At 33.6% G+C, this 16,302-nt stretch overlaps 1 protein-coding gene and 1 long non-coding RNA gene across 2 annotated transcripts in view; one reads left to right on the top strand and one right to left on the bottom strand.

Annotated features, from left to right (window-relative positions):
• The window catches only part of LOC123678780 (interleukin-1 receptor accessory protein-like 1), a 66,600-nt gene extending 52,441 nt beyond the window's left edge, over positions 1-14,159 (bottom strand). Inside the window, exon 1 of the mRNA XM_045615997.1 lies at positions 13,657-14,159. Within this exon, the coding sequence (XP_045471953.1) occupies positions 13,657-13,865 (209 nt within the window). The 5' untranslated portion in view covers positions 13,866-14,159. The remainder of the gene's footprint in view (positions 1-13,656) is intronic.
• On the top strand, positions 5,394-7,345 carry LOC123678781. The gene is made up of 3 exons (XR_006747288.1): positions 5,394-6,535; positions 6,865-6,985; positions 7,054-7,345. It is a non-coding gene; the product is annotated as an uncharacterized LOC123678781 (long non-coding RNA).
• Positions 14,160-16,302: the final 2,143 nt, after the last annotated feature.

Below are 16,302 nucleotides of genomic sequence, written 5' to 3'. Positions count from 1 at the left end.
TTCAGGCGTGAGTCTATTTATGATGAATTGCCAAATCAAACTGAGAATAAATCACTCGACAACTGTTAAATCGGTCACCATCTTGAACAGTAATGCCAACTTAAAGTTATATACCTCGAAAAAAAACACCCGTTATATTGAAATGAATACCTAAATATATCAAAAATACAGAAAACAAACTTCAAGCGCGCCAAACGACGTGAAACAACCGATGACACTAGGAGAGCAAAAGTTGCCAAACCTTGGAATTCAGCAGGTGGATATAGAAAATAATAAATATTCATCTTATTATAAATTCGACTATTAGGAAAATATCGTATTCCAAATATTCAAATATGCATATTCAATCGGGAATCACTCAAATAAATATATTCCGTTCAATATAATATACATTCATAACGATATAGTAAAATTAAGGATTTGAAAATATATCACAATTCGACAACGTAATCTAACCATGTTGGGGACATGTAAAAATTGCGTAAACTCCCTCTATCTATGTTCATTACTCTATGGGCTATACTAAATCGAAATACAGTTCTTGAATAACGTTACTACTAGGACTAGGTATAATTATTCTGAACTTTTTCATTATTTCTGATATCACCACTAAAATATTGGAAAACTTATCATCTTCAGGCTGTATAGCATCATCAGGACCATAGAAAATTCAAGCAGAATACCGAAAAGAAGACTAATACTTCAGTGTTAACACTTGAATCGATCGAACAAGTCGAAATTTCGCACGTTTCAATATTCGTATCATTTCGCCAATTTCACCGAGATTTATTCAAACAATCCACCTGAATCTCATAAAACGAACTCATTAAATCAGAATTAGCCGAAAGGTCAAATTAAAAATTACCATCAACTCGAAATTGATGGTAATTTATGCATCAACCCGGTGCATTTTCCCACAAAAACAAAATGTTGGAGATGCTTGGAATGACCGTCCGAAATACCGATAAATTATTAGGAGTCCGAGACAATTTGCGCGAATTCAGTCTCTGGGAGCAGGTAAATAGCTCGTAACCGGGTATCAACAGAGGTATTCTTGTTCATTCAAAAAAGAATGTGATATACCTTGTAGACATGGAGAAACCGGCCCTCTCGGTTAAGGTCTTTGTTATCGGGTTTTTTGACCACACGCGACGAACGACTATGGTGAGTTTTGTTTCGTCAACCGTCTGCGAATGACTGGGTTCTTCTACTTAACTTTTGTGGGTTGATGAAAAAATTTTGGAATTACATTGGCAAGCCAAGAAGTCTTCTCTTCAAAACATGACTGCATTCGAAACATGCTAGCACTAAGATCATAAGACGGTCTAACTTACACTGCGCAAAAAATTAACGCACATTCTGAAAATCTCAATTTTAATGAAAGTTAACTCTACATTGACTTTATAACTTATTTTTTATGTTTTCTCGGGAAGGTTTTGAACGAAACAAGACACATTAAATGGAAGAAAAATTCAGGATTTCACCGAATCTTATGTGAAAGAAGAGAAATAAACAATTTTCAAAATACTGGAATGCTGATAAGTGATTTAATACTTGGTATTTTCACCCCTTGCGTTAATTACAGCTCGGCAACGACGGTTCATACTCAAAATGAGTGATCTTGAAATGTTCTGTTCTAATTCTTCCCAGATTTCTCTGAGTTGGGTTCCTATGTCATTAAGAGTAGCTGGATGATTTTCTGAACTTCTCAGCCTTCTATTGAGGTTGTCCCAAACCTGCTCAATCGGATTGAGATCTGGACTTCTTGCTGGCCATTCCATTCGAGAGACTTCAACCTCTTCAAGGTACTCCTGAACGATGCGCGCACGATGGGGTCTGGCATTATCAAATGAAATTTTCACCAATGTATGGGGCAAATGGCACTACATGCTCTTCAAGAATGTTCCTTATATACCTATCAGCATTCATAGCTCCATTATGAACGACCACTAGGTCTGTGCGTGCAGTCAAAGATATTCCACCCCATACCATAATCGATCCTCCTCCGAAACCAGTAGTATTCAGGAAATTGCACTGAGCATATCTTTCATGTGGACGTCTGTATACAAGGGAACGTCGATCACAATGAAAGAGGCTGAATCTAGACTCATCTGTGAAGAGAACTCTTTCCGAATCAGCCTCTTCCCAATGGATATGCTCTCTCGCAAAATCCAAACGCGCCTTCGATAGGCTGGGGTAAGAGCTGGGCCTCTTGCCGCGACACGAGGCCTTAAATCATATTCTCTGAGGAGATTTCTTATTGTGTGAGTGCTAATTTGCACCCCATGAGTTTGCTCAAGCTGATTTTGAAGGAGGCGAGCGGTTGCAAACCGTTGTCTCAACGAAAGAAACTCTCAAGTAACGTTCTTGAATGGCAGTTGTTACCCGTGGTCTACCCTGTCTTGGTCTTCGGACATTCATACCTGTCTCCCTGAATCGCTGCAACATTCTGGACACACTTGTATGGGAAACTCCAAACCTTTCTGCAATTCTTGTGTATGTCCACCCTTCTTCTCGCAAAACTACCGCTTGGGCACATTCCTCTTGGGTCAAATTGCGTGTTTCGTGTTGCATAGCGATCGAGTGTAGAAAATCAAACGGAAGAAAAACTATTGATCACTAGAATTGATCGAAAACAACTGATTTCAGAATGGAGCCAATACATTCAAAATCTGATAATCTCATCTTTTTTTATTCCTGCTGGGAAAAAACATCTGTATTGAAGAAAAACGTTGAAAGTGGATAACATATGCATGCATAATTCTTATAAAAATATTTATCATTGAGAACACCTTCAGTTGTGAATAAATTTGAGATTTCCATAATGACCTATTATGATACACCTAGTATAAAATTCCAAATTTGCCGATCTAATAATTCCACATCACTACACGTGTCAATTATCACGTCATCATCTCTAATCGTTACAAACATGCTCCAAAATATTCGCACGAATCTCAACCACTCTCAAACATGAATGAAGCTAGTCAATGACGTCACCGTGTGGTAAAAGCGCGGCATCTTCTCGTCTCCGTCTCTGATATTCCCAGATGGGCAGCCGAGATAAAGAAAGGTAGAATAAAATGAAAACATGCCATCAAACTAGACCGATTCATAAATTTTCTTGTTTTGTGGTCGAATTTTTAATGGTGCTCTCTGTCCAACGGTTATTGGCCAGACGAATAAAAAAAGAATGTCTGAAAAATGGGAGTTGGTTGGCGGTACTCAAATTCGGTGGAAGAATGTCTTTATCTTTTCATTTATCTTGTAAGGTAACATTATGGGAATATTTACCTGGCCTCCTACTTGAATATCAACTATCACATGATAGGGGTGCGCAAAACATATACTTATATACCTACCACGGATTATTTTCGACCAAAATTTCATCAATCCGCCATATCATTTTGTTAATCATCGTTCAATAAATAAAAAACAATTTGAGGTTAATCCTCTACCTCTCATCCACTTGAGATTTGGTACATGAATAATTTGAGTGAACAAATATTGACCTCCTTCAGCCGTTACTAATTGATAGTTGATCATGATTAAATAGTTATTTATAATCCAAGTGCTGAAGGCATTGATAATCTCCCATGGGTTCAAAATTCAAAAACGTGCCACGAAGTGGCAAGTTTTTGAATGAACGAGTGGTAGAATAAGCCTTCTGCACGAGTATTATAGATTATTTTCTCCAATTCACTGATTTTTTATTCAAATTAATGGAATATTTCTTTAAATATCGTCTAGTGTTTTTCGCATTGAAAAATGTTGGTTGGCAGAGCTGTTTTATGTATCACAAATTTTATAGTTAATAGATTAATCGGCTACAGAAGAATTTCGAGTACCAACATATAATAATGAAGTAAAACTATAAAACCTGTGTGAAAATGAAATATTCCCGCACGATTCTGTTATATATAGGTACAGGATTTTTATTGATAACCGAAAATCAATAGTTTCCGAGATATTTGAGTTCTTCTCTCATCTAACTCCATTTTTCGTCAATTTTTTCTACGTTGACCTCTCAATCTTCCTGCTGCTTCGTCTATTCTAACAGTATTAGATCCGGACTTCTCGCCGGCCACGAAACTAATCCTAAACTATAATCAAAAATGAAGTTAGGTGAGAAATTTTTCAAAAATCACAAGAACTTAAATATCTCGTAAACTGTTGATTTTTGGTTATCAATAAATATGGCTCAAACGACAGCGAATGAGTCATACTAACACCTACTCCAAGGTTCACGTCTAATTTGGAAACACCCTGTATAGGGTAAGGCAGTAAGAACGGATTTGCCACAGTATTAGAGAAACAAAACGGGCAAACTATTATATACCATGATTACAATGGAAACAAATGAATCAAGTCTCGAAATAAAGGAGAAATATTTACATATAAGGTGTCCCACAAAAAAAAAAAAATACGAAAAACTCAATACCTATCTTTGAAACGGATAACAACTCTCCTCTATATCTCTTAAACGATAATTAAGGTCTATGATTTGTTATGAGTATCATTTAAACTATAAAAATCACTGAAAACAACGTTTTAGAATTTTGTAAATATCTCAAACAGAAACCAAGACATAGCGAAATATTTGAAACAGTTTTCCAGAAACACTCTGTAACTCCAGAACGAATCAAGATTTTTACAATCTGAGTTCTGATCTTATTTTTTCGAAAAATGCGATCGGAGGTTCTTGAAGATTTTTTCTCTAAGTCTTATAATTCTCAAGATGCTTTCAGTGAGCAACGAATTTGGAACACCCTGTAGGTACGGAACACCTAGTGGTATTTTCAAAGTTCAAGAATCGCGGATTGAAAAAAATGTGTGTACCAAATTTCATGCAAATATCTATGTTATTATACCTACTTGAATAATTATAGGTACACGGAAAAAAATCTATTCTCAAATCAAGAAACAGGATATTCTTGAAATATTAAACTTGATCCAAGTATATATTGAATCGGAAAAAGTAAAGTAAGAAATTTGGTATACTTGGAATGATTAAATAGAATACCGAATACATATACTTCATAGAAATATATAATACTCCATACAAGTAAATGATGTATTCAAAATGAAGGAATAAATTTATTGATTCAAGAATACGGCTACATTTTGTTTGAACATACGATATTTCGACTTCGAAGATATCATTTACTCATTATGAAAATTGAAATATACTCATTCCAAATTATATTTTTGAAGAATTGGTTTACACATTATAATTATTGCGAGAGATACATTTTAGTTGTAATTAGAATATGCTCAAGTCACAATAAAGATGAATTGGAGACCTATTTGCTCATTTTTCATGTTCGAGACTAATCATAATATATGAAAATATGAAATTTTGTGGACAAAATTTCGTCAAAGTGAGACATATTTCATTTAAATATTTAAATATTAGGGTTTGAGTGTTAGAAGGGGAGTGAATAATTCATCTGAACTCCACCCTGTGATTGAATTAGCAGATTATATGAATTTTATTTTTCTTTTTATGTTCATTGTAGCTAACCAACTCAATAAAGGCCATACTAGATAATTTGTTAATATACCGTTTCACAATACATCTAGTTTCTGACGCTAAAAATTGTCATAGCGATACCATATTGATTGAGGTAAGTTATGTGATTTTTTGAGATGTGTTAATAATACATAAAAATATAAGTGAAATTGATTTTGGTGAGCAATCATGAACCTAAAAAATGATAAGAAAAACACATTTTTCATCTTATTTGAATTTTGACCAGTCTTTTGAAATAACTTTCGTTTCAAAATTCAAAAATGGATGAGGTATACCTACTAGCAATCAAACACCTGGGATTACCCCAGATAGCAAGGTTCTCGTGACCGACACAACATGGGAATAATCGTTAACAGTTTACGTTATATGTGTGATATAGAATAAGCCAAAAATTATTTAATGGATATAAATGTATTTTACAAAATATAATTCCTTTGAGAGGTGTCCAATGACCCAAGTACTTGATGAGTGAAATATTTAAATAAAAAAAAAATATTTTGATCACGGATTTCGTTTTGAATAAGATGAGTGACAAAATTTGATTTTTGTAAAATTCAAATTATCCAGTTCAGAATAAACCATTCATAATCTGAATTATATTTGCATGTACTAGATCTGAGTATATTGTACCGAAATATACTAAAACACGAGTTCTTTTCCCTGCATCTTCGTCAACATGATTCGACTCGTTTGATATGCCGCGCCAATGAAAACGTTCTTATCCACCTGTTGGCAGTATTTATCGTAATACAAGTATATAAATGCTTTCATCCACTAGATTGAAGAATATAATTCGAAGATATACTAAAATGCGCCCTCTGTGCAGTTTGCATTAGAAAATATCTCTTTCGATCCCCTTCAGTCTCATTTAGGTGATAGGACTGATCGGTCTACGGAAGTTTTGATTGTGTTATAAGTGTTAGATACTGAATACATACTGCAAAAAGCAAAATTTAATTAGGAATTAGGGATACATGGAGTGTCTGATTGGAACATTTCAAGGTAAGTTTTTATTGAGAAATAATTTCAACTCATTTAATTTTTTTTCATTAATTCGGATTTCATTTTCCTTTTCATGATGCTCTTGGTGTTTTTTACTATTGTAATTCAGCTTGATAACTTTGTATTATTTCTTTGAGGACTAGGTATTTTTGAATTTATATTTTCAACAAAATTCTTACTTTTTCAGAACAAATGCGTTAATATTTAATAGGGTCTGTTATAAAGATTTTCTAGAGATTTCTAATTATTTTCGAAATATTAATGCAATTTTTGAATACAACTTACGGTTCATAATTGATGAATGTTAATTGAATTTGATTTTTTTGCAGAATATGGAAATTGTTCATGAACAATTGGGAGTTACGTTATCATTTGCTGATGAAAATGCAAATCAATAGATATCTATCGATATGAGTGAGATACAATTTTGGAATAATTCTTCAGCACCAGGTAGTATTTTTCATTCGGAAAATTCCACGATAAAATTTATTAATCACAAATTTCTTCTTTCTTTGCAGATCTCAAGTGATATTGGACAAATCATTCAAGAACAGAAAAATAGAGCAACACCGAGGAATCAAACCGCCAAGCCCAACTTGTTTTTGATATCAGGGGAAAATCTATTATAGCCGAAAAGTTTCCAAATTGTTGTATAGATGTAGATGAACTTTTAAGAATGTATCTCGAATTCTCTCCACCTAAATAATTTATTCTTTAGGAGATAACTATGTTCCTTTAATCCTTTGTATAGTACAATGTTTTATCCTGATGTATTTGTATAAATGTAATACATTTTTTTTCCAATGTTGATATTGTTTATTTGTTGGTTTTTATTTATTTCATGATGATTTGAGAAATAAATTCGTTTTTTATAATATATGCTGTATTTTATTTATTATTCTTTCGAATTATTTCAAAGAATTGATTTGAAATTAATATTCCTTTCAAGTAAGTTTACTGTTTCTTCGGAACAACCATAAAATTAATTTTGAATTTACTATATTACATACTTTTTCTAACACTAACTTAATTTTGGTTTGAGTATATCAATTCTTTCATTCGAGTATATGATTCACTACCTTCAAACGAAGAAATGATTGAAATTGAGGAATTCAATATCTTGTCTTGAAAATATTATAATTCAAACGAAATTTATCAACCACTCATTTCAAGTATAGTCATTTACTCAAAGCAAATATAAGAATTTTCTTTGGACCAATAATACCGACTTTATTAAATTCAAGAATATCATATACTTATTTGGAATACTTGGTATATTTAAATTTGGAGAATAAAGTATACTTGACCCAAATTTATTATAATCTTGCTTATATATGAATCTATCATATACTTCAACCAAATATTATTCACTCAATTTGAGAATAGATTTTTTTGCGTGTAATGTCTCCTCGATGTGAAGCAGACCGTTTTTTTTAATTATTCATTCCTAAAACGTATATATGTATACTGAACATTTCAGGAGAAACAGAGTTTCGTCGTTTGTTTCCAAAGGTTAATTATTAGAGATAACAACAAAAAACCTGTCCGTCTGCAGTGGACGTCCATTCTCGGAAATAAAACTAAAAGAGCTACCTATTTGCATGAAATTCATTATAGAAATTAATTACTTCAATGTATAATGATCCTCCTTGTTTGGTATATATCATATAATTTGTTTGTTGATATACTATGCATGCATGAATTTCGAAAATCAACAATTCTTGCATTCTTCTCGCATTATAGGTACCTACCTAGATCATGAAATTAAAATATTTTCTTTTCCAATGTTCTTCCTGAGTTGTCTATGATTCTGATGAATTGATCATATTGAAATGTTGCAAAAAGATTAAAATTGCTACGCAGATAGCAAACTTTCTTTTTGAAATTACTTTATTTCATCTTCATCGAAACTATCCTGAAACTTTCAAGTTTCTAATGACAGATATTGTCAAAGTCACAGAGTATTTCAAAAAAATCCGTGATTCAAACTAAGCACTACTTAACAATATACTCGAGAAGGTCCATAAAAGGGAAAAATAAATGAAATAATTATAGATAAAACTACAAAATTTAAGATCCCTTATAAGGCGAGGAGGAAAATGTATATTTTTTCGTAAAGGAATGTGGAAAGTTCAAAGAAATATTCGAATTGAAAACAACATTCTATATTTTTCCACTGATGAAACGCAAGATAAACAATCGATGACGTTGGAGAAATGATGCTAAATTCGCAGCACGTAGAGGTATTCGAGTCACAAATATTTCTCTTTTCAGGAACCCACAATATAAACGTTTATTACTATTCAGCGAAATGGGATGTTCCAAGAACTTTGAGTTGGCTTATGCACTATTTGCAAATTTATCAGAGCGAAAATATTCGAGGCAGATGTTCAGGTCTAACCTTTGCCATTACGTTACCAAGAAATCGTGGTATTCCATATCTACAAATTCGACAGAGTGCAAATGGTCCAAAATAAATATTATCTAAAATGTTATACATAGGGATTCATTGCTTGTCTTGATATTCAAGCTCCTTGGCTTGAGCTTGATGAGATTTCAAGTCAATCTCAAGTCAAGTAGTAGTTTTTCATCTCAAGTCAAGTCAAGTATTTATTTATCGAAAACTTGAATCATATCAAGCTATTTGATTTTTAGCAGTTTTATTGTGTAGTGTCACATCAATAAAAAACATGATGAAATGAGAAGAAACCTTGCAAAAAACACTTTTATTTATTACACTTATTGTATAAAAAGACCGAAAATATCAACTTTTTTGAAATAGAAATATAAATAAAATCACTATAAATCATAACAAAATAAAAAATAATAATAAAAATAAAGAGTTTTTAATGTTTTCCGGAAATCACAGACTACTCCACACAGTGAGGAATTGCGGTTTTTCCTCATTTAAGGTTCTTCCTCGATAACTCTTAAATTATTCATTTTAGGTATAGGGTTTGCTTAAGTAACCCTCACACTTGAAACTTGAAAATCTGATGAGTTTGAGTTGTCCAAGTTCATGATTTTCTTATAAACACCCTGTACATTTTTGGTACAAATCGCAAACAGTCTTATAATACAACGGATTTGCAGAATCGAAAAAGTAAAACACTTTCTCGAAAAAAGCTTCTTCTGCCGAAAAATTAAAAAAATGTGAGTCCTCATCGAAACCATTTTTTTCATAAGAATCCCTTTAACTCATGAACCGTTGAGTTTTTACCCAAGGTGTGGCATATTGAAAAAATTGACGCCAAAAAAATCCATCTAATGATGCAATAATATACTGGGTGTGCCATTTGAAATAAGAAATTAGTAGTCTGTTTCCGATATAACCGGAAGTTGTAAAGATCTGAAAATATTTTAGGGAGAAAGATCATTGTCTCAAACCCCAATATACAAATTTACAGTTCGAAATTAGCATTAGTTTTTCATAAACGTCTAATAGGCCATCCCGGTGAATCACCCTGTATAAAAAAGGAATATACGAGATGTGATTTATCGAATTTATCTTATCATGATGTCATTGTCGGTTAGTTCATTCAGATGAGTGGTTCCGATGATGCGATCCGCTTAATATTTGGCATCTCTTTTTGGCATCAACATTCGATTGGTTTTTCTACATCTAAAAAGTAAAAATCAACCTAGTCCGATCTATTGTTGTGGAAATATTAGGAGTTTTCTATGGTTCTAGTAATATGATCAACATAAAATTTTGAATGAGACTTGTAACGAAGTTTCGAAATTATGAGTTAAACCCTTCATATAGTACAGGCTGTCCCAAATTCGATGCTCACCGAAAGCATATCTGGAACTGTAAGGCATCAAGGACTCTTGATCTCTTTTTTCGAAATAGCATAATATCATAGATATATTGATTCGTTCTAGATATTATAGATATATTGATTCGTTCTAGATATTATAGATATATTGATTCGTTCTCGATTTACAGGGTGTTTCTGAAAAATGAAATGTTTCGCTACAACTTGGTTTTTTTTCGAGACATTCAAAAAATTCTAAAATATTTTTTTTCAGCAATTTTTATGATTTATATGATATTCATAACAGATCATAGAAATCAATTACCGTTTTAAGATATAGAGCAGAGAATTCATCGAATTTCTCGAACAGAAACTTAGATATAGCAAAATATTTGAAACAGTGATTTTTCAGAAACACCCTGTAACTCGAGGACGAATCAAGATATCTATGATTTGTTTTCTGATATCTAACTATGTATTTCGAAAAAAGAAGTCGGTAGTCCTTGAAGATTTTCTCTCTAAGTGTTATAGTTATCGATATGCATTCGGTGAACATCGAATTTGGGACACCCTGTACTATGAAGAGCTGATTTTTTTAGTTTGGAGGACAAAGAAGAGTAATGACAGAACCAGGAGAGGTTTTGAGCTGCCGTTCCCTGAACAGATCGCTCTATTACGATAAGAGTTTGTATTCTTTGTATTGCTGTCCAGCCGTCCGTAAACACGATAACTCGCTAATGCAAAAAACTAATAAGCTCAACTTTTACAAGATACGTTCGAACCTCGAATGAAATCAACAAACTTTCCTAGCGTTTTTCTTGCCAATTATAACTTATCTGAATCAAGCTTGAATTTGCTGTCACTGCAGCATAGGTACTGAGCTGATGACACACGAAGACTAAATTTATCTGGAAATTTCAATGAAGCGTTAGTTCCCAATTACTCTAACGAATCCTTTGAAGACGAGAAATATCTATAACGAAGTATTCAACAGAAAAATAGCCCACAATTTCAAACGAATTTTGTGAGTAGGTAACGCTGTCATCGTTAATGCAATTATAGACCGACTTTTTTCCAGGAAATTTGGGGGAATGGTTTTCTCAGAATCACGTAATCCGAAACGGAAAGAATTACATTATTTTTTGTAGGTTCCTTTCCATTTGGGCGACACCTAGAGGTCAAGCGTGAAAATCAACGAAGCGAGATCGTCCAACAATTTTTTTTTTAATGTTCACAGTTCACGTAAAGGAAATTGAAATTTTATGGTTGGAATTTAAAGTTATAAAACCAAAAATACAAGGTAGAACTGGATTTTTCAGCTTCGACATAAAAATTTGGAAAAACTCTAATATTCCCCGTATAGGGAATCATCAAGCCAAGTAGCTTGACATTTTAACCATATACTTGACTTGAAAATCAAGCTCGTGAAAAATTAGATACTTGAGCTTGGCTTGACTTGATTTTAGATATTTATCGCTTGACTTGATATCAAGCTACTTGATATTACTTGAGCTTGATATGCACGAGTCGCACGGCATATATTTCTGCAATCTCGTGCGCGCTTAGACTAAATAAGGGGATTCCTCGAGCGCCGAGAGACTGAAGCATTCGCCACAGTGACTTTATCAGTAGTTTTCTCACATTTCTATGAAATCTATTGGTAGATTTTGGTAGTTTCAGAAGTACATTTTCAAACTTGGCCACAATGGCCAAGGATTTTTATCAACGCCAGCATCTTCAGCTCCTGTTGAAATACAATTTTCCAGAGCTACTCTTCCAGCTACAAAAACCCGAAGTAGGTTAGGCGACAAATCTATAGGATGACTCATGTGTCTTAGATCCTGGATGAAAAATTATGAAATCAAACAAAGCCTGGAGGTTTCTCAATATTAAGAAACTTTATTTCTTTATTATTTTCCATTTTGTTATGATTTATAGTGATTTAATTCATGTTTCTATTTCCAAAAAATTTATATTTTCTGTACTTTTATACAATAAGTTTAATGAAAGTGTTTTCCCTAATTACGACTCTAAAATTCCCCATCAAAATTTTCATCGATAAGGAAATAACAACAGAAATAGTGGAAGAGTACGTAGTCATAATTTATTGAAATATTTTCTCAGAAATGCATACAGCGAAAGCAATAGACAATAGTTGTAAATCACTTTAATTTAGCCAACGCTACAATTTCCACTGAATAACAGTATAATATGTTTTTATGCCAACATTTGTCATTAGCTCATTGCAAAACGCATAGAGGAACTCATTTGGCGACATAAAAATAACTCAGGTGCAAAAAAAATGCAACAAGTTGATATTTGATCAAATTTGAAATTTTCTTATTTTTAATTCAATTTTTGGAATTCTTTCAGTAAACTGAAGATAAAATTATTAATTTCAACTTGCATGTTCAATATTTCATTAAATGCTGACTTAAGTCACTATACAGGGTGATTCAAAAGTTTGTTGTTAAACCTTAATTTTGAAACATCCTGTGGAATAATTTCGTGTGTTTTTTTCTGCACCTGATTGTAGTTATGATATTGAACAACAAAATCCTTCAACTTCGGAATAGATACCTACTCTTGACACCTTTTGAAATATTTATTATAATAGGTAACCTTTGGCAATTATCAATGTGTCTTTCATTTATATTAAGAGTATCATTCCATTTGTATTACCTACTTTAAAATACTCGATGTGTTCTTTTTCCTTTTTCTTCGAAGTCCACTCCCTCATTACCATAAATTGCAACATCATAGAAAGGTAATTATAACGTACAAAAAAAAAATAACTAATCTCAACGAGCAGCAGATGTGGATGTACAAATATGTGAATATAAATTATATCATAATTGAACCCACTTTTATCTTTCTCGGAAAAGATAATGCAACTAATAGCGGGCAGATATTTGTTTATAAACACCATGATTCGACTTCTAGGAATATCGAATACAGCGTGAGAAAACCATACTTCACAAGGAACGATGTGCAGACCGACAAATTGGCGAAAACCTTGTTTAAACAATTCGAGAAATTGTGAGAAAAGTGGGTCCCTTCATTAAAGAGTTTCAGATAAGAGAAATGGAACACAAATTATCGCAACCTAATTTGCATTGAACATTTAATTTAACGAATCGGAAAAAAACTGAGATCTCACCTAACAACAACAACAATTTTCAATAAGTTAATAATAATTTATTTAGTTGCTTCAAAGACGCAACCTGATCATTCGTTATTTATGAATAAAATTGGGTATAACAAATAGAAAATGTTGGTATAGTAATTAAAAGTGATAATGAGAAAGTCTTACGACGATTGTTTCAGATGACTTATAGGTAAGAAATGTTGAGATTTTCTTACCATTCGATGCTCCTGTAATTCTTCGCACAGCAGTGCAATCCTTTGAAGGTACCAACTATGGCAAATTCCTCCACACTAGGTTCTTTAGTGAACTGCATATGTGTCCCATTGGTAACATAATTATTGTTCAAACAATAGGTTTCGATTCCAAGAACAACCTGAATTGTTATTACACAAAAAAGAGAGATCACTGCGGTAAGCATCGTCATTTCTGGGAATTTCCCAACAATTAAACAGACAATAAAGAAAGAAGCGCACCGTTTAGGTCATTTGATCAAAAAATCACAGAAATTACACTTTTACGTTGGGACGAAATTTATGTTTTACTTTTCATTCACGAAAACGCTCAATTACATCGATATGTCATAGGAACTTTCGAAGTATATATGCTTGCGGAGCGACGTAAACTACCTCACCACAGTTCGTTGGGTACTGAAAGCAAGATCGGCAGAAAACACGCAACTTTGCTCGATCCTGAGCTGACCACTGTTTCATTCATTCTGACTCTACTACCTATGCGCATGAATCATCATGCGCATCGGTATCTAAAGCAGAAGCAGCGTGTTGTAAAATGGATTTACCTTGTATAAGTTAGGTAGTGTGCAATTAATAAATCATAGGTGAAGGACCAACTTCACCCTAGTTAAAAAAAGCCGCGAACTGGAAGATTGCAGGATATGATGCTCAGATGTGAAACTAGGGACCATACATAAATACTACCCCCTTTTTATGCACTAATATCCTGGGTGTGTCGTTTTGAAATAAGAATGTAACAAAATCTGTTCCCGATATAAGTTGTAGATGTCTGAAAATATTTCAGGAAGAAAGATCATTTTACATAAACGACTCATTAAGGTCATCGCGGTGAATCTCACCCTGTATATCTACCAGCTAATAACTCTGACGCATAGTTACTGAAAGAAAAAATAAATTTTTCAGTGGATATATTCACGTTACATATACACACATCATCAAAAGTCTTGGCCCCCCTAGGTTTCTCAAAAAATAAACAATCTATATGTTCTGGAAATGAGATGAATATTTTCCTCTATTTCAACTGCAATATATTTGATAGAAAATCTTTGTTTGTTACCCTTTGTTTTATGCAGGATGAGACAAAATGGGAAAAATGAGAAAAAATCTAAATTTATCGATTAATTTATTTTTGATTAATTATAGTTATTCCACAACTGAATCCAAATTCAATAGTCCGTATTACCACATCTTCTTTCAATCAAAGGCCCAATACACCTAGACAGCCCACGAATCAAGTCATAAATGACATTTTCAGGCATATCGTTCCATTCTTCCTGAAGAGCTAAACTCAATTCCTGAAAATTTGAAGGTGGGTTCTGGCGATTGCATATTGATCTGCCATACGTGCTCAATTGGATTCATGTTTGGTGAGTTTGCTGGCCAGTTCATTTTCAGGATATTGTTCTCTTGAAAAATGTTTTGAACACTTGTGCGGTGTGGTGGGGCCTTATCATCCTGATAAATGAAATTATCCCTAAATTCGTTGCGCAGAGGAACAATGATTGGTTCATTGATGTTTTCTACGTAGATGGCACCAGCCGTTGTTCGTTCAACGATAATAAGAGGGGTACGGCGACCGAACATTATACCTCCCAAGCATATTATTTATTCGCCTTGAAAGGGCACAACTTCCTGGGCGAAATTGAGTCGCTCTAGTCTGCCTGGACCTTTGCAAACCCTTTCTCGTTGACTATCACTTTGTAAACTAAATCGTGATCGTCCGAAAAAAGTACATTGCGACATTGTGGTAAAAGCTAGTCTTGGTGGTGTTCTGTCCATTGCCGAAGGCTAGCTCTATGTCCAGGTGATAGCCGAGGTACTCTTAAAGGTCTTCTTGCCTTGAATTTGAGTAACGCAACCGTCTCCTTATGGTACTGGTTGAAACTAACCATCTATATGTCCTCAAAAATGACTTCAAAGGGCTGTTACAGATACCGTTCGATTCCTAAGAGTAAAATTTGCGATATAATAGTCTTCCCTTGCAGATGTTACTCTGGGTCGACCAGGCACCGGTCTCTGGGCAACGCAGCCGGTTTCCAGGAAAAGGGCCACTATGCACCTTTCTGAAATCCTTGGAATATTCAAACGTTACGCAATCTGGTGGTTTGACAAAACTTCTTGATGTAGGGCTATTATTCTTGCCCTGTCAAACTGAGAAATTGGATGTCCCGGCATTTTCCACGGAATATTCTCAATGTTACAAATCTCGTTATTAGCTGAAAACTGATTTACTTCGAATACTGCACCTGTATTCTCCCGAACAAGAAACATTTTTTGCTGGTTTATTGTTTTCATTTAAGTGATAAGATAGTGAAGATTCCACACACAACAAATTGTTATGTTACATTCAACAAGTTGAGAGTTGATATGGGGGTGGTAAGACTTTTGACGATGTGTGTATTAGGCCAAATGAAAAGTCCCCGGTATGATGCACAGATGGCGGTGCTAGTATTAAATCCATATGGTTTTTAGTTAGCACCAACCGACCAACCAACTATATATTTAGTGTTCTGTGGTACCAAACGATACGTGTCAAAATTTGACAGCAGTTCGACCATTAGTTCGTGAGATATTGCGTTGTGAGTGTAGCTACTTTTGTCATTTGAAAAA

This window comes from Harmonia axyridis, chromosome 4, assembly GCF_914767665.1.
Source record: "Harmonia axyridis chromosome 4, icHarAxyr1.1, whole genome shotgun sequence".
In the NCBI taxonomy this organism is placed as follows: Eukaryota; Metazoa; Arthropoda; class Insecta; order Coleoptera; family Coccinellidae; genus Harmonia; species Harmonia axyridis.
The sequence above is the reverse complement of the archived record's forward strand: the minus strand, read 5'-3'. Positions and strand labels throughout refer to the sequence as shown.